The following is a 19,019-nucleotide window of genomic DNA, read 5'->3' as shown; positions in this document are numbered from 1 at the left end:
ATCTTCCCCAGTGAATCTTCCTGACCCAGGGATCAAGCCCGCATCTCCTGCACTGCAGGCAGATTCTTAACCACTGAGCCACCAGGGAAGCCCATTAGTTGCTTGACAAAGAGAAATAATGGATAAGACTTCTGGCTCTTAGGGATATTAATCTGGAAGGAAATATACCAAGACATTAATAATGGATACCTCTGGTATTAGTATAAGTCATCTTTCCTTTTTTACTTAGCTATATAAAATGTGTGTTAAAATGTATCAAAAACAGCTTAAAGGAAAAAAGAAGGCTGCAAGACAAGAAATTCTGAAGCAAATGATCTCTAATTGTGAAATGACGCTGGTGATGGCAGAACCAGTGCTGAAATTCCAGCCTTCAGCTTCTTATCATCTAGGTGCTACTTTTTAAAACTGCCTTGGGGTACTGTTTAATTGAGAACTTACTATGTTCCTGACAATCTGTTAAGTGCTAGAAGATATAAAGATAAAGAAGATAAACTTTCTGGCCTCAAGGAATTTATAGTCCAGTGGGGGAAAAACTCATAATGGAATGTGAGCTTTTTCTGTGTGTATAGATACTGGTCTCTTCTGTTTGCATAAAGCTTTTGCCTTTTTGTAGAAAATAGCTGTTACATCTGTCTTAGAGATGCACATTTCCATATTGGCGTGAAGTGTCATCTTTTGAGAGTTCTGCAAAAAATACAAGTTATCATTGCGTGCCAATGGGAAGGCAGAATAACATGACAGAATCCCATTAGGTATAGTATTTAAAGAACCTCTAGCATTGGGTAGGAGTCTGAAGTTGGACAAGTAGACTGCAAAATGCTAAAAAAGTTCTAACTCTTCTCAAAATCCTTCATGCAAGCTGAAAAATGAGCCAGAGAGCTAAACTGGCAGCACCGAAGCTCTGGCACAAACAAGAAACTCTATGTATTTGCCATTGTTGTTTGTATGATAAACAGAGGCCATCTTTCTACCCTTTTCCTAAACCTTCCCCAAAGAGTCTTCCTGGTTTAATCATTTTGCGAGACAAAAAAAAGAAGAAAAAAAAAAAAAGGATTTCAGGCCTGTGTGGACTGTAGTTTGGACTCTCGTGACCTTTTGTCACCCCTCAGGCCATCACTCTATATAAATAGTCTCTCACACGAAGAGGAGGCCAAGCCACAATGGACTTATTAACTCTGTAGACACATTAGTATATGTAACTATGCTGAATTGTCATCATTAGATATTAAAGTATTGATTAACATTTTGTGCTGTCCAGTTAAATAAGATGGGGAGATTTCTCTTTTTTTTAATCAAAAACTCTCTTTTGGATTAACTGAATGAGGTAAACTTGCCCATCCCAGTTATCTTAGGTTGTTTTGAAGTCATATCATTGTTTTGGCAGTACTCATGAAGCCTATAACTTTAGCTAAAAAGAAATGTAGCTTCACCTAGGTTAATGACCGGAGAAGGCAATGGCAGCCCACTCCAATACTCTTGCCTGGAAAATCCCATGGATGGAGGAGCCTGGTTGGCTGCAGTCCATGGGGTCGCTAAGAGTCAGACACGACTGAGTGACTTCACTTTCACTTTTCATTTTCATGCTTTGGGGAAGAAAATGGCAACCCACTCCAGTGTTCTTGCCTGGAGAATCCCAGGGATGCGGGAGCCTGGTGGGCTGCCATCTACAGGGTCGCACAGAGTCGAACACGACTGAAGTGACTTAGCAGGTTAATGACATAACTAAGAATGATGGGCTAAGTGTCATTTAGATAAACCAACAGTTTAGTATGTTGAACTCTAAAATTCCACTGGATAAAGGCAGGAATTAACCACTTGCAGCAATTACTGACCCAGACTTTGAATATAATGAAAATTAATGAGCTGAATTCTTTCCAGTATAACACATGATCACTGAATGATAACTGACCTTTGAAGATCATTGCTATCATGTGAAAATAGTAAGCATTAAAGGTTGAAAATCTTGATTTTGATGCAAAAATAGTATTTTCTAATTAAAGTATAAAAGCATATATATGTTTCCTTAATTTAAATATAAATGTGATTATGAGAGCCGAAGAATTGATGCTTTGAATTGTGGTGCTGGAGAAGATTCTTGAGAGTCCTTTGGACAGCAAGGAGATCAAAAAAGTCAATCCTAAAGGAAATCAACTCTGAGTATTCATTGGAAGGACTGATGCTAAAGCTCCAATACTTTGGCCACCTGATGTAAACAGCCAACTCTTTGGAAAAGATCCTGGTTCTGGGAAAGATTGAAGGCAAAAGGAGAAGGGGGCAGCAGAGGATGAGATGGTTGAATAGCATCACTGATCCAATGGACATGAACTTGGGCAAACTCTAGGAGATAGTGAGGGACAGGGAGGCCTGGCATGCTGCAGTCCCTGGGGTCACAGAGTCGGACATGACTTAGTGACTGAACAATAGCAAATACTATGTGTATATGTGTGTGCCTTTATTGTTCAGTCACTAAGTTGTGTCCAACTCTTAATGCGCCAGGCTCCTCTGTCCATGGGCTTCCCCAGGCAAGAATACTGGAGTAGGTTGCCATTTTATTCCCCAGGACATGTGTGTGTGTGTGTGTGTGTGTGTGTAAAATAAACTGATCCTTGCCATAGTCAGTGGGATAGGGATGGTTGTAGCCATGTAACCCATGGTGCTGATTATCATCTCAGCAAAGATTCAAGAATCTAAAACTCAGACCCTACCAACCACAGGCTTCTATCTGGTAACTGTAAGAACCACAAGACCTGGTAAGCCAAGGCCTAAAGAGCTGTTTGCAGACCCCACATGTCTCCCAACTAGAGATCTTAAAGAAGAAAAACACTGAAAGAATCAGAGGGAAAATGGAAAGATCAAAAGACTCTTAAGCCAAAAAGATAGAAGGGTGGGAAAAGAGGCCAAGACAGAATAAGACATTTTATTCTGAAAATGGAACGAACAGTGCCTTGTAAATATCAGTTTTCTCCAATCAATAAGCATGAGTTTCAAGTATCAAGAAAAAAAAGTTATCATGTTCAACCCATTAACTTCTTCAACCTCAGATGCCCTGGGACATGCCCAGAAAGGCCTTTCAGCATGACCACAAAGGTCACCACCTATTCCCAGCTCTTCTCAGTAATGCCTTAAACAGTACCATTTAAGATAAATAAAAGATGATTTACAATTCAATAGTAGTATTTTTAGTCTTATTTCATTTTAAGTATCACAATGTCAGAAAAATGATGGCTCTCAATTTTTTTATATGTTTTTAAATATAAGTTTTATTCTTTAAATGGAAAAAATGAACAAGCTGCTTGGTAATGCTACTCACTATTTATCAATCTCTCAACTGGGTCATGGGGAAATGTCAAAGGTCCTGCCAGAGGGTAAACCAAAAACAACAGGGAGATGAAGACCAGAATACAGTGCTAAATCATAAAAAGTGCTGCCCCTCTGAGACCCGTTGCTTTGCATACAGTACTCAAAGCAGCTACCAAAAGATAATTCTGTTGCACTACAAGTTTTAACCTTGCTTTTAAAAGTTAAGTTTCCTTTCTGACTGAACCTGTATAGCTCCAGGGCAAAGTCTGATCCAGATTTGTGTTCAGTGGTGAGGAAGTCCCGGAGCCATATGTTCCCGTGAAATTAACATGCTGAGAAGCGAGGGAATTACCACAATTACTTCTTCAAAGGCTTCTGGGCCGGGGGAGAACCAAACTTGCTGACTCTCTATGAAGAAAATACAGGGGATTGTCACCTAAAGCACAAGTTTCACACACACACACACACACAAATCACTAAAGGAAGATTATGAGAAAAATGGAGACAATAGGGAGAGTCAACTATTACATATAGAGATACCTTGAAAAATGTCTTGTTCCTGTTCTTCTGACTCACTGGGCTCCTCTTTCTATTGCAGGGCTTATTTTGGTGTGAAAGACTAGTCATTTAGTAGGTACATGCCATCTGTTCTGTTAATGAACTTGCATAGACCCTATAATTATGTTTAAGAATTTGAAACCCAAACTAAAAACTAGGTCACACACACACACATATACACCAATATATACACCCTTGTGCCCTCTCTGCCCTCTGACTGTTCATTGATTATGTTAACTCATGGAGCCACCTTGAGAAGTGTCCTTCATGAAGAGAAGGAGTAAGTGTACAAAGGCTGGCCTCTGAAACCATCACTGAATTTGGCACAGCATTAGGATATATCCTTGTTAAGTGGAATCTATCTGAGAGGAAACCATTGCAGGTATTTTGAGATCAGTATCCTAGGGTAAGCTAATTAATCCCTTTCCTCCTTAATTATTTGCTCTGAAAAATAAACCGAAGATTATCATCCCTTTCCCTCATCCCATTTGGTTTCCTGAGTCTTTCCTTGCCATTTGAATTAATAGCCAACAACAAAGTTGACTCTGAGAACGACTGTGATATATTTGCTGCAACAGCAGTTCTGGTTTCCATCTCTGCTACCTGACAAACTCCAAGTGTGTATCTGTCATCACCAAAGTCTGTGAAATGCTGAGGGATTGTCAGCGGGGTCACACCTTTCTTTCTCAGCCTAATGGCATGTTTATTTAACCAAAGTCTCCTTCAGTTCCATGTTTGGGAGCTGTAAACAAAGAAAGAATGTTGTTGAATGGCAGAGAAGTTTTAATATCAAAGACTATACACAAGCATAAGGCTAAGTAGACAAATTTGATGTGTTTAGATGGATTGCAGCCAACTTCTAACAGTCCTTCACAGTTTTTACTTATTTTCCCACCATGATCTCATTTGGTCGTTGCACCAACCTTAAGATACTTCAGTCATAAGTAGCTATGCTTCCCTGGTGGCTCAGATGGTAAAGAATCTGCCTGCAATGCAGGAGATCTGGGTTCGATCCCTGGGTTGGGAAGATCCCCTGGAGGAGGGCATGGCAACCCACTCCAGCATTCTTACCTGGAGAATTCCATGGACAGAGGAGTCTGGCAGGCTACAGTCCATGGGGCCACAAAGAGTCAGACACTGCTGAACAACTCAGCACAAGCACATATGCCTATTTCACAGCTAAGGAGACTGAGTACTGAAGAACTTAAAGTGATTTTCCCACGATCACAATTCTAAATAATGAAGTCTATATTTAGAATTGTTTTCTGACTCCAGAGTCCATTTTCCTTTTATTATGTCTTGCTGCCTTCATCTATTGATAAATATATAAACCACTGCATTAGACACAGACTTTTAAAATAACAAATTTTGTTGGTTATTTAAGACGCTATTAGCAGCTGCGCAGAACACCAAAGTCTAGCAAAAGAGCAGACAGATGCAGAGTCAAGTCATTTCATAACCGCAGTCCCCAGTGTGCTAACTCCTGAACTTGACCTTACTAGTTATAAAGCTTCCCAGTTGTTTTGTTCAGTTTACGCCAGGTAACTATTAGGGGAACTGTAAATCCTTGAACGTCAAGTAAATGCCCATCATCCAGATTCTACAGTTAAGTTGTACTTGTTTACCATACATCTGTCTGTATATTCATTCCTCCATCCATAATCTATATTTTTTTCTGAAGTTGCAGACATCAGAAAACTTTACACCTAAATGCTTCAGCATGCTTACTATTAAGTGGGGTTCAATATTTGCCTATGGTTCTGTTTTTTATTTCATTTATTAACTAAGCATCAATTGAAAGGGTTGAAAAAGACAAAAGAGTAGAAGTACATGCTTCCCTTGTGGCTCAGCTGGAAAAGAATCTACCTGCAACGCAAGAGACCTGGATTCAATCCCTGGGTTGAGAAGATAACCTGGAGAAGGGAAAGACTATCCACTCCAGTATTCTGGCCTGGAAAATTCCATGGACTTTATAGTCCATGGGGTCTCAAAAAGTTGGACATGATTGAGCAACTTTCACAATGCGTAAAAGAGTGCTTATAACTTAAAGTCATCTTAATAACAACTTTTGTGTCAAATCTGTATGCAGGTCAGGAAGCAACAGTTAGAACTGGACATGGAACAACAGACTGGTTCCAAGTAGGTAAAGGAGTGCATCAAGGCTGTATATTGTCATCACCCTGCTTATTTAACTTCTATGCAGAGTACATCATGAGAAACGCTGAACTGGAAGAAACACAAGTTGGAATCAAGATTGCTGGGAGAAATATCAGTCACCTCAGATATGCAGATGACACCACCCTTATGGCAGAAAGTGAAGAATAACTAAAGAGTCTCTTGATGAAAGTGAAATGTTGGCTTAAAGCTCAACATTCAGAAAACGAAGATCATGGCATCTGGTCCCATCACTTCATGGGAAATAGATGGGGAAACAGTGGAAACAGTGTCAGACTTTATTTTTTTGGGCTCCAAAATCACTGAAGATGGTGAGTGCAGCCATGAAATTAAAAGACGCTTAACTCCTTGGAAGAAAAGTTATGACCAACCTAGATAGCGTATTCAAAAGCAGAGACATTACTTTGCCGACTAAGTCCGTCTAGTCAAGGCTATGGTTTTTCCAGTGGTCATGTATGGATGTGAGAGTTGGACTGTGAAGATGGCTGAGTGCCGAAGAATTGATGCTTTTGAACTGTGGTGTTGGAGAAGACTCTTGAGAGTCCCTTGGACTGCAAGGAGATCCAACCAGTCCATTCTGAAGATCAGCCCTGGGATTTCTTTGGAAGGAATGATGCTAAAGCTGAAACTCCAGTACTTTGGCCACCTCATGCGAAGAGTTGACTCATTGGAAAAGACCCTCATGCTGGGAAGGATTGGGGGCAAGAGGAGAAGGGGACAACAGAGGATGAGATGGCTGGATGGCATCACGGACTCGATGGACGTGAGTCTGAGTGAACTCTGGGAGTTGGTGATGGACAGGAAGGCCTTGCGTGCTGCGATTCATGGGGTTGCAAAGAGTCGGACACGACTGACTGAACTGAACTGAACTGATGCTTTAAAACATCTTTATACACAATCAAGAAAAAAATGTTTTTTAATATACTGGAAAAATTAAGGAATAAATGTTTTCTAACATACTGAAAATCTGACTATGATTTTCGTATTCTTTACACTTAAGTCATACTTTCCATGTACATGTTACAAAAGCTTCAGGACAAATTTGAACGCATCTTTACTCTCTTTTGGAGAAGGCAGTAGCACCCCACTCCAGTACTCTTGCCTGGAAAATCCCATGGACGGAGGAGCCTGGTAGGCTGAAGTCCATGGGGTCGCGAAGAGTTGGACACAACTGAGCGACTCCACTTTCACTTTTCACTTTCATGCATTGGAGAAGGAAATGGCAAACCATTCCAGTGTTCTTGCCTGGAGAATCCCAGGGACAGGGGAGCCTGGTGGGCTGCCATCTATGGGGTCGCACAGAGTCGGACACAACTGAAGTGACTTAGCATATTCTCTTTTATGAAATATCATTGCCTATAGTTCTTTTTAAAAATTTGCATATGATCAAATAAATACCCAGATCTCAAGTGTACCATTCAATAAGTTTTGTCAAATGTGTTGTTCTTGTTGTTGTTGTTCAGTCGCTAAGTCATGCCTAACTCTTTGCAACCCCATAAACTGCAGCAGCCAGGCTCCTTTGTCCATCACTATCTCCCTGACTTTGCTCAAACTCATGTCCTTTGAGTTAGTGATGCCATCCAACCATCTCATCCTCTGTCATCCCCTTCTCCTCTTGCCCTCAATCTCACCCAGCCTCAGGGTCTTTTCTAATGAGTCAGCTCTTCACATCAGATGGCCAAAGTATTAGAGCTTCAGCTTCAGCATCAGTCCTTCCAATGAATATTCAGGACTGATTTCCTTTAGGATGGACTGTTTGATCTTGCAGTGCAAGGGACTCTCAAGAATCTTCTTCAGCACCACAGTTCGAAAGGATCAATTCTTCAGCACTCAGCCTTCTTTATGGTCCAGCTCTCACATCCATACATGACTACTGGAAGAACCATAGCTTTGACTAGAGGGACCTTTGTCGGCAAAGTGATGTCTCTGCTTTTTAAAACACTGTCTCTAGATTTGATGCATTTATTCTTCCAAGGAGCCAGCATCTTTTAATTTCATGGTTGCAGTCACTGTCCACATTGATTTTGGAGCCCAAGAAAATGAAATCTGACACTGTTTCTGCATTTTCCCCATCTATGTGCCATGAAGTGATAGGACCAGATGCCATGATCCTAATTTTTTGAATGTTGAGTTTTAAGCCAGCTTTTTCACTCTCTCACTTTCATCAAGAGGCTCTTTAGTTCCTCTTCATTTTCTGCAATTAAAGTGGTATCATCTTCAAATCTGGAGAAGGCAATGGCACCCCACTCCAGTGTTCTTGCCTGGAGTATCCCAGGGACAGGGGAGCCTGGTGGGCTGACATCCATGGGGTCACACAGAGTCGGACACGACTAAAGCAACTTAGCAGCAGCAGCATCTGCAAATCTGAGGTTGTTGGTATTTCTCCTGGCAGTCTTGATTCCAGCTTGTGGTTCATCTAGCCCAGCATTTCACATGATGTATTCTGCACAGAAGTTAAATAAGCAGGGTGACAATATATAGCCTTGATGTGCTCCTTTCCCAATTTTGAACCAGTCTATTTTTCCATGTCAGGTTCTAACTGTTGCTTCTTGTCCTGCATAGAAGTTTCTCAGGAGGCAGGAAAAGTAGTCTGGTATTCCCATCTCTTTAAGAATATTCCACAGTTTGTTGTGATCCACAAAGTCAAAGGCTTTAGCATAATCAATGAATTAAAGTAGATGTGTTTTTGGAATTCCCTTGCTTTTTCTGTGATCCAGCCTATGTTGGCAATTTGATCTCTGGTTCCTCTGCCAAATGTATATACCCATGTAACTCAAACTTTCATCTATATATGAAATATTACACTCACTCTAGAAAGTTCCCTCTCTTATGCCCATTCCCAGACAGTACCCTCCCCACCATGGTTCTAATACCTGTTACTATGGATTAGTTTTATCTGTTCTAGAACTTCATATAAATGGAGTCATGCAGTATTTACTCTTTTGTATAAGGATTTTCTCACTCAAAATTGTGTTTGACATAATTGAAAAACACACATGTGCCCCAGTGTTCACTGCAACACTATTTACGATAGCTAGGACATGGAAGCAACCTAGGTGTCCATGAAAAAATGAATGGATAAAGAAGCTGTGATACATATATACTATGGAATATTATTTAGCCATAAAAAGGAACGCATATGAGTCAGTTCTAATGTGGTAGATGAATCTGGAGCCTATTATATAAACTGAAGTAAGACAGAAAGAGAACAGCAAATATCATATATTAATGCATATATATATATATACATATATATATATATGGAATCTAGGAAGATAGTGCTGGTGAACTTATTTGCAAGGAAGCAGTGAATATGCAGGCATAGAAAACAAACTTCTGGACACAGTCAGAGAAGGAGAGGGTAGAACGAATTGAGAGAGAAACACAGAAACATATATATTACCATATGTAAAATAGATATCCAGTGGGAATTTGCTGTATGACACAGGAATCTCAAACCAGTGCTCTGTGGCAACCTGGAGGGGTGGGATATGGTAGAAGGCAGTAGGGCGGTTCAAGATGGAAGGGACATATGTATACCTATGGTTGATTTATATTGACATATGGCAAAAAAGCAACAAAATATTGTAAAGCAGTTATCCTCCAATTAAAAATTAACATTTTTAAAGTGAAAAAACAAATTATGTGTTTGAGATTCATCTGTGTTGTTTTGTGTATCAGGAATTTACTCCTCTTAATTATCAAGTATTAGTCTACTGTAGGAATATTCTTTTTTTTTTTTAACTGAAGTATAGTTGATGTATGAGAGTCTAGTTTCTTTATCCACTTTCCTCTTGACAGACACCCAGGCTATTTCTAGTATTTAGTTATTTTAAATAAAACTACTCTGAACACTCTTAAAAGGATCTTTTTGTGAATAGGTTTTCATTTCTTTTGGGTAAATACCTAGAAGTGGAATTATCAGGTCATAGGAAGGTATATGTTTAGTTTTTTAAGAAAATTCCATAACTCTTCAAAATTTTAACTCCTACTAATAATGTAAGAGATTTGGTATTGTCAGTCTTATTAATTTTAACCATACAAACAGGTGTTCATCATACTACTTTTGAGTTATAAAACAAGAATATCCATAATAGAGAGCATTTCCACAATCAACGGGTGACTTAGGCAATGTTTATATTCTTGTCCACCTATTGCTACACCAGTCCAGTTCTCTTAAGTCCTAATATTAAGATGCTAAATCCTGATTCTCAAGCTGATTGAAGTTTCATAAATTGGTGGTTATTTTTAAAGTTTTTTGATTCAACTTGAGCTCTAAATCACTGAATATCATTTAAGTTCATTTTAGAGTGGTTTTCTATTAATACTTAGGCTTTCAAATTAATCAAAATAAGGTTAGTTCTTGATTTATGCTCAGTAGAAAAATAATCACACCTTATAAAATTTCTTTCACAATTAAATGTGCATCAGAGTGACTCTCATAGACTTAAACTTGAATAACATGAGTAAATAGTTTTAGACTGAGCATCAACCACGTGTGGTAAAGTTACCTGTAAGTTATGTCAGTTCCTAGAGGAAGTATGTAGGTCTAATTTTGTTTCATGTAAAATTCTCTATGGGCCGTCTAATATATTCCTAGTGAGTTTCAAGCCTTTACATTGCTGTCTTCTTGACTTTTCTTCCATTTTCAAGTTCTAACTCTTGCTCACTTGTTACAAAAATAACCTAAATACTCTTAATGTTTCCCAAAAATGAATTTTAGTCCACTGATCATATTAGACATATTATTATAACCCTACAATTTTTCTTTTAATGAACTTTCATAATCAATAGCAGCAACACAGCTTAGAGCTCTAAAGTAGGAGAAATAGGGCTTTCTGGTGGCTCAGTGGTAAAGAACCCACTTGCCAATGCAGAAGACACTGGTTTGATCCCTGGTCCAGGAAGACCCACGTGCCGTGGAGCAACTAAGCCCATGTGCCACAACTATTGAGCCTGTGCTCTAGAGCCCAGGAACTGCAACTACTGAGCCCACGTGCCACAACCACTGAGGCCCGAGCACGCTAGAGCCCACGAGCCACCATGAAGAGAAGTCTAGGTGCCGCAACTAGAGAAAAGCTCCCAAAGCAACGAAGACCCAGCATATACAAAAATAAATAAAAATAAATAGACAAAGTAGGAGAAATAAACTGTATAAGACGTGAGGCTAATGTAGTCTAGTCAAAGCATTGGGAAACACTAACATAAAAGATAAATTGTCCACTGTTCTTTGACTATTTTTTTCTTTATACTTCAGTTATCAAGATATTAAAGGATGATCTATGAGCATACGTAAGAATTTTTAAGCAGGAAATTTATAATGCAACTTTAGTATCAATTAATTTTTGTTAGGCTGGCTATATTTCTGGTAGCAACCATTCAGTTTCTTCCCATAACATTTAGGAAGGGCAAAATGGTTTTGAGACTCTCCATTCGTTACAGAGACCATTAGGAAGCTTGCATCCAAGGAAATGATATGAATTAGGCATTTTAATCTCTATTCAGACGTCTTTTTTTTTTCAGAACCACTTGATACATTGTCTCTCACCATCTAGCTGTAAAATAATAAAACTTATTGGCTCTTAAGATATGCTAATACAGTAATCATTTGTTTAAATTACATAAAACATCATCTATATACGAAGTTGGCATATTTTTAGAATGAAGCCACAAAGCACATATTTTGTACATTTTATATATAAATTTATTTATTTTAATTGGAGGTTAATTACTTTACAATATTGTATTGGTTTTGTCATACATTCAACATGAATCCGCCACAGGTATACACGTTTTCCCCATCCTGAACCCCCCTCCCACCCCCCTCCCAATACCATCCCTCTGGGTCGTCCCAGTGCAACAGCCCCAAGCATCCAGAATCATGCATCAAACCTGGACTGGTGATTCGTTTCATATATGATATTATACATGTTTCAATGCCATTCTCCCAAATCATCCCACCCTCTCCCTCTCCCACAGAGTCCAAAATATGGTTCTATACATCTGTGTCTCTTTTGCTGTCTTATATACAGGGTTATCATTACCATCTTTGTAAATTCCATATATATGCGTTAGTATACTGTATTGGTGTTTTTCTTTCTGGCTTACTTCACTCTGTATAATAGGCTCCAGTTTCATCCACCTCATTAGAACTGATTCAAATGTATTCTTTTTAATGGCTGAGTAGTAGTGCATTGTGTATATGTACCACAGCTTTCTTATCCATTCATCTGCTGATGGACATCTAGCTTGCTTCCATATCCTGGCTATTATAAACAGTGCTGCGATGAACATTGGGGTACACTTGAAAATAACAATATTCTTTGGCTTGTAATAATACTGTACTGTTAATTTCCCCATTCATCAAATGTATAATACATACCACATACTCATTGCAGTTTTTTTTTTTTTTAATCTACATACAAGCCACCAGGGCCAATGTTATGCATAGGTGAAAACAAGCAGCTATAATTGAAATGATGAAGCAGAACAGAAAAGACCTACCTGCCATAAAATATTTTTGCTCTAGCTTCTCCTTGGGATAAGACATTATCTTCAAATTTTTCTATCAGAATTAGTGTATTAGCAGGTAATATACCAGGATCACTTTCTATTATATGAAACTTGATGCCCATGATTCCTTCAGAGTCTAGCAGGGCCATAAGGGGAGGGGAGGGGACACAGACATTTAAAAAGGCTGGAGTTAGTATGGAATAATGAGGTGGTGTGTGTGGTGGGGGGTGGGGGGATGGGTATGGGTGTGTGTATGTGTGTGTCGGGATGGGGGAAAGCTCCAGGAAGCAGAAGGACAGCCTGAGGGTAGAAAGCACCTGTGGGAAGAAGCTCTGCAAGAAAATCTGGGACTTTTGCCAGAAATACACTTGCTTCCAATGTTGGCCTAGGGCTGGACCCATGAGACACAAATGAGAAAGTAATGTAAGCTCATATTTTTCAGATAAAGCCAAATTTTGCATGTAAGCTTTTATGAAGTCCTTTGTTCTGACACAGGAAACACATAGAATAATTTTGCAGGCACCGTTCATACCCAGGCAAAGGATTTTGTGTTTTTCTGTGTTACATAAGCCATAGAGTTAGATAAATGCTGGCTCATCTACTAAATAAATATTGAAAATGAAAACTTATTATTATGGTAAATTGCTGTGTAAATACAAATTCTATTTAGTGTGATTCCAGAACTTATATAAAAATGAAGTCACCTTTTTTTTCCCTGATAATTGCCCCTGCTATTTTGCCACTGACCACTTTACAAAGGAATCAAATCCAAATGCTGCATTGCTTAGTCAGATTTCATTCATTTTAAATGAATGGAGATAGAAGTAAAGATACCCTAAGGTATTTGACAGAGTTCACTTTTAGGCTTCTTCCATTTATAATCTAGCTCTAAACTGTATCCCTTTGATTTAGTTTGCTTTATTCAATACATGCTATTTTAGTAACATATAAAATAGTGTCCTATCCACAACTAGTTTCTATCTGTCCTCTCAAAAAATAAAAGTGATTACTTCATGTTTTATCATATTCACATTTGTATATTTTACCATAGTTAATAGAGAAAGGCTCAAGGCTTCAAATAAATTTGAGAGCATAAATTTAGTATTTATTTAGAATTAGATCTTGAAGCAAAACTATTAGAATTTTACTACATTTCATTTTCCATAAATTTTTCATTTTTTTCAATAAAAACACTTAGCCTTTCATAAATTAACCATAGCAAACAATAAAGGGATGTGCTTTAGACTGAGACAAAAGACCTTGATAAAAATAATTTCTATCTTGGCTCTCTAATCATATTATCCTAGGCCCTTAATATTAAAGAGTTATCTTCTAACTGGTAATTGAATAGCTCTTCGTTAGTTTCTCCAAAAATAAGAGTTTTTAATCTAGTCTTACAGATTAAGATAGTCTTATGGTTTAAATATATTTTGGAAATTTGTTCCAATACTTACATTGAAAATGTCTGATATTTTAAATTACTTAAAACATTTATGATTTTAAGCTCCTAGCAGAAATCTGCTGCTGAAGGGGAAAAATACTAAGAGCTGTTAGTCAGAAAGACACTTATGTAAGAACTGTGACATTGGTTATTGATTTGAAAGCAAAAAGTCCTATAGTTTAGACTCAAGCCCTTAGAAATCTTTAGTGAGCATTTTCCCCTCTCAGAAGTGAGACAAATGGCTGATGAGTGAAATCTTGAGAATGTTCACAGCTTTTCTCCTTCATTCTGTTGCAGCCCAGAAGATGGTGAGATCCATCCAGAAATCTGTCGGCTCTACATTCAGCTGCAATGCTGCTTAGAAATGTACACAACAGAAATGCTAAAATCTATATGCCTGCTGGGGTCTCTTCAATTTCATCGAAAAGGTATCTACATTTATTATATTGCCATAAACAGTAAGAAATGTTAAACCAAAACTTATATTTTGCAAAGATCAATATGTACTATACGTTTGAAAAGTGGAAAGTGCAAGTGAAGTCGCTCGTCATGTCCTACTCTTTGCGACCCCATGGAATGTAGCCTACCACACTCCTCCGTCCTTGGGATTTTCCAGGCAAGAATACTGGAGTGGGTTGCCATTTCCTTCTCCTGGGGATCTTCCCAACCCAGGGCTTAAACCTGGGTCTCCCGCATTGTAGGCAGATGCTGCCTACACACAATTAGAATATGTTCAGGAAATAATTGAAATAAATAAAAGAAGTCTGTATCAATACTATCAAAATGCATAACAACCCTGATTATCTTGAACAGAAATTGTGGTAGAAACAGTTCTCAGATTTATTATTTTACCACTCATGAACATGATTTTGGCTAGATTCAGTGTGGGCAGCAAAACTATATAATGATCTTACTAGGGTGGTAAATGCTATCCAAAATTGCTGCTATGTCCCTAAATGTATTTGATTGCAAGATGACAAATCACAAATTGTGCCCCAAAGATTTAAAAATAGGGGGAGCTCAATAAACAATAGAGAGGCATATTAGTGACTGAAAAATCTCATCCTGTGGTTTAAACTTATAAAGAGACTATATTGGCCTAGAGGACTGAAACCCCCAGAGACTGCAGTGGTTTCAGCATGGTTTGATCAGACTTCTGAATTCCATTCTGAGCGATGCTCTGCCTTCTCCTGGGTGTTGGTGTTAACCCTCAAGCTGCCTTCCCCCATATTCAGAAACTGATTCCAACAGTTTCAGTCATCACATATGCATAGAGAGAATTTCTCCCACTGCAGATTAGCTCCCTTCCCTTCCCATCCCATCCCTCTGGGTTGTTCCCGTGTACTGGCTTTGAGTGTCCTGCTTCATACATAGAACTTGGAACAGTCATCTATTTCATATATGGTAACATACAAGTTTCAATGCTAGTCTCTAAAATCATCCCACCCTCGCCTTCTCCCAGAGAGTCCAAAAGTCTGTTCTTTATACCTGTGTCTCTTTTGCTGTCTTGCACGTAGGGTCGTTACCATCTTTCTAAATTCCATATATGTGTTAATATATTGTATTGGTGTTTTTGTTTCTGACTTACTTCACTCTGTATAATAGGCTCCAGTTTCATCTACCTCATTAGAACTGATTCAAATGTGTTCTTTTTAATAGCTGAGTAATATTCCATTGTGTATATGTACCACAATTTTCTTATCCATTTGTCTGCCTATGGACATCTAGGTTGCTTTCATGTCCTAACTATTGTAAACAGTGCTGTGATGAACATTGAGGTACACGTGTCTCTTTCAACTCTGGTTTCCTCAGTGTGTATGCCCAGCAGAGGGATTGCTGGATCATATGGCAGTTCTATTTCCAATTTTTTAAGGAATCTCCACACTGTTCTCGGAGAAGGAAATGGCAACCTACTCCAGTATTCTTGCCTGGAGAATCCCATAGACAGAGGTGTCTAGTGGGCTACAGTCCATGGGGTCACAAAGATTCAGACACAACTGAGCAACTAACACACTCACACACACTGTTCTCCATTGTGGCTATACTAGATTGCATTCCCACCAACAGTGTAAAAGGGTTCCCTTTTCTCCACACTCTCTCCAGGATGTATTGTTTATAGACTTTTTGATCACAGCCATTCTGACCATTGTGAGATGGTACCTCATTGTGCTTTTGATTTGCATTTCTCTGATAATGAGTGATGTTGAGCATCTTTTCATGTGTTTGTTAGCCATCTGTAAGTCTTCTTTGGAGAAATGTCTGTTTAGTTCTTTGACCCATTTTTTGATTGGGTCATTTATTTTTCTGGAATTGAGCTGCATGAGCTGCTTGTATATTTTTGAGATTAATTCGTTGTCAGTTGCTTCGTTTGCTATTATTTCCTCCCATTCTGAAGACTGTATTTTCACCTTGCTTATAGTTTCCTTCATTGTACAAAAGCTTTTATGTTTAACTAGGTCTCATTTGCTTATTTTTGCTTTTATTTCCATTACTGAGAGGTGGGTCATAGAGGATCTCACTGTGATTTATGTCAGAGAGTGTTCTGCCTATGTTTTCCTCTAGGAGTTTTATAGTTTCTGATCTTTCATTTAGATCTTTAATCCATTTTGAGTTTATTTTTCTGTATGGTATTAGAAAGTGTTCTAGTTTCATTCTATACAGGTGGTTGACCAGTTTTCCCAGCACCACTTGTTAAAGAGATTGTCTTTTCTCCATTGTATATTTTTGCCTCCTTTGTCAAAGATAAGGCATCCATAGGTATGTAGATTTATCTCTGGGCTTTCTATTTTGTTCCATTGATCTATTTCTCTGTCTTGTACCAGTACCATACTGTCTTGATGAGTGTAGCTTTGTAGTATAGTCTGAAGTCAGGCAGGTTGAGTCCTCCAGTTCCATTCTTCTTTCTCAATATTGCTTTGGCTATTTGAGATTTTCTGTGTTTCCATACAAATTATAAAATTATTTGTTCTAGTTCTGTGAAAAATACTATTGGCAGCTTGATAGGGATTGCATTGAAGCTATAGGTTGCTTTGGGTAGTAAACTCATTTTCACTATATTTATTCTCCCAATCCATGAACATGGTATATTTCTCCAACTATTTGTGTCATCTTTGATTTCTTTCATCGGTGGTTTATAGTTTTCTGTATATAGGTCTCTTGTTTCTTTAGGTAGATTTATTCCTAAGTATTTTATTCTTTTCATTGAAATAGTGAATGGGATTGTTTCCTTAATTTCTCTTTCTGTTTTCTCATTGTTAATGTATAGGAATGCAAGAGATTTCTGTGTGTTAATTTTATATCCTGAAAATTTACTATATTCATTGATTAGCTCTAGTAATTTTCTGGTGGTGTCTTTAGGGTTTTCTTTGTAGCAAATCATGTCATCTGCAAACAGTGAGACTCTTACTTCTTCTTTTCCAATCTGGATTCCTTTTATTTCTTTTTCTTCTGTGATTGCTATGGCTAAAACTTCCAAAAGTGTGTTAAATAGTAGTGGTGAGAGTGGACACCCTTGTCTTGTTCCTGATTTTAGGGGATATGCTTTCAATTTTTTCCCATTGAGGACAATGTTTGCTATGGGTTTATCACATATGGCTTTTATTATGTTAAGGTATGTTCCTTCTATGCCTGCTTTCTGGAGAGTTTTTATCGTAATGGGTGTTGAAACTTGTCAAAGGCTTTTACTGCATCTATTGAGATAATCATATGGTTTTTATCTTTCAATTTGTTATTGTGGTGTATTACATTGATTGATTTGCAGATATTAAAGAATTTCCTTGCATCCCTGGGATAAAGCTCACTTGACTGTGATGTATGATTTTTTTAATATGTTGTTGGATTCTGTTGCCTAGAATTTTTTTGAGGATTTTTACATCCATATTCATCAGTGATATTGGCCTATAGTTTCCTTTATTTGTGGCATCTTTGTGTGGTTTTGGTATTGATGGTGGCCTCATAGAATTAATTTGGGAGTTTACCGTCCTCTACAATTTTCTGGAAGAGTTTGAGTAGGATACATGTTAGCTCTTCTCTAAATTTTTGGTAGAATTCACCTGTGAAGCCATCTGGTCCTGGGCTTTTGTTTGTTGGAAGATTTTTTTATTAAAATTTCAATTTCCATGCTTGTGATGGGTCTGTTAAGATTTTCTATTTCTTCCTGGTTCAGGTTTGGAGGGTTATATTTTTCTAAGAATTGATCCATTTCTTCCAAGTTGTCCATTTTATTGGCATATATATGCTGATAGTAGTCTCTTATGATCCTTTGTATTTCTATTTGTCTGTTGTGATGTCTCCATTTTCATTTCTAATTTTGTTGATTTGATTCTTCTCTCTTTTTTTCTTGATGAGTCTGGCTAATGGTTTGCCTATTTTATTTATCTTCTCAAAGAACCAGATTTTAGTTTTGTTTATTTTTGTTAGAGTCTCTTTTGTTTCTTTTTTACTTATTTCTGCTCTGATTTTTATTGTTTCTTTCATTCTGCTAACTTTGGGGTTCTTCATTTCTTCTTTTTCTAGATTCTTTATGTGTAAAGTTACATTATTTGATTTTTCTCTTGTTTCTTGAGGTAAGCTTACATTGCTATGAACCTTCCTCTTAGCACTGCTTTTACTGAATCCCATAGGTTTTGGGTTGTCATATTTTCATTTGTTACTATGCATATTTTGATTTCCTTTTTTATTTCTTCCATAATAATAAAAAACACATAGATTCTTAACTGATCATTTCATCTGACCTGCACTGCCTCCTGTCTTCACTGTCAGTCTCTGATTGGTGCCCTTCTCTGCTTCTTCCTTTAAAAATATAAGCCCCTGCTCCCTGCTCTAGCATCTTACCATCCAAGTAAAACGCTTAAAAGAGTATACCTAAGAGCATCTTTGATTTCTCCTCTTTGTAGGATTAAGTCTCCATTTGGATTTCTAAAGTAATCCTAAAGTAGTACTTTAGGAGTAGTACTGCTCCTAAGTAGTACTCCTAAAGTACTACTTAGAATATAAATGCTTAGAAAATGTGCTACAAAATTATCCAGGATAA

General features: G+C 37.9%; 1 protein-coding gene across 1 annotated transcript in view; it reads left to right on the top strand.

Moving 5' to 3' along the window:
• The window catches only part of RGS7BP (regulator of G protein signaling 7 binding protein), a 105,895-nt gene that overhangs the window by 54,954 nt on the left and 31,922 nt on the right, over nucleotides 1-19,019 (top strand). The window contains exon 3 of the mRNA XM_069556326.1: nucleotides 14,285-14,415. Within this exon, the coding sequence (XP_069412427.1) occupies nucleotides 14,285-14,415 (131 nt within the window). The remainder of the gene's footprint in view (nucleotides 1-14,284; nucleotides 14,416-19,019) is intronic.

Source organism: Ovis canadensis, chromosome 16, assembly GCF_042477335.2.
Source record: "Ovis canadensis isolate MfBH-ARS-UI-01 breed Bighorn chromosome 16, ARS-UI_OviCan_v2, whole genome shotgun sequence".
Lineage (NCBI taxonomy): Eukaryota > Metazoa > Chordata > Mammalia > Artiodactyla > Bovidae > Ovis > Ovis canadensis.
The sequence above is the reverse complement of the archived record's forward strand: the minus strand, read 5'-3'. Positions and strand labels throughout refer to the sequence as shown.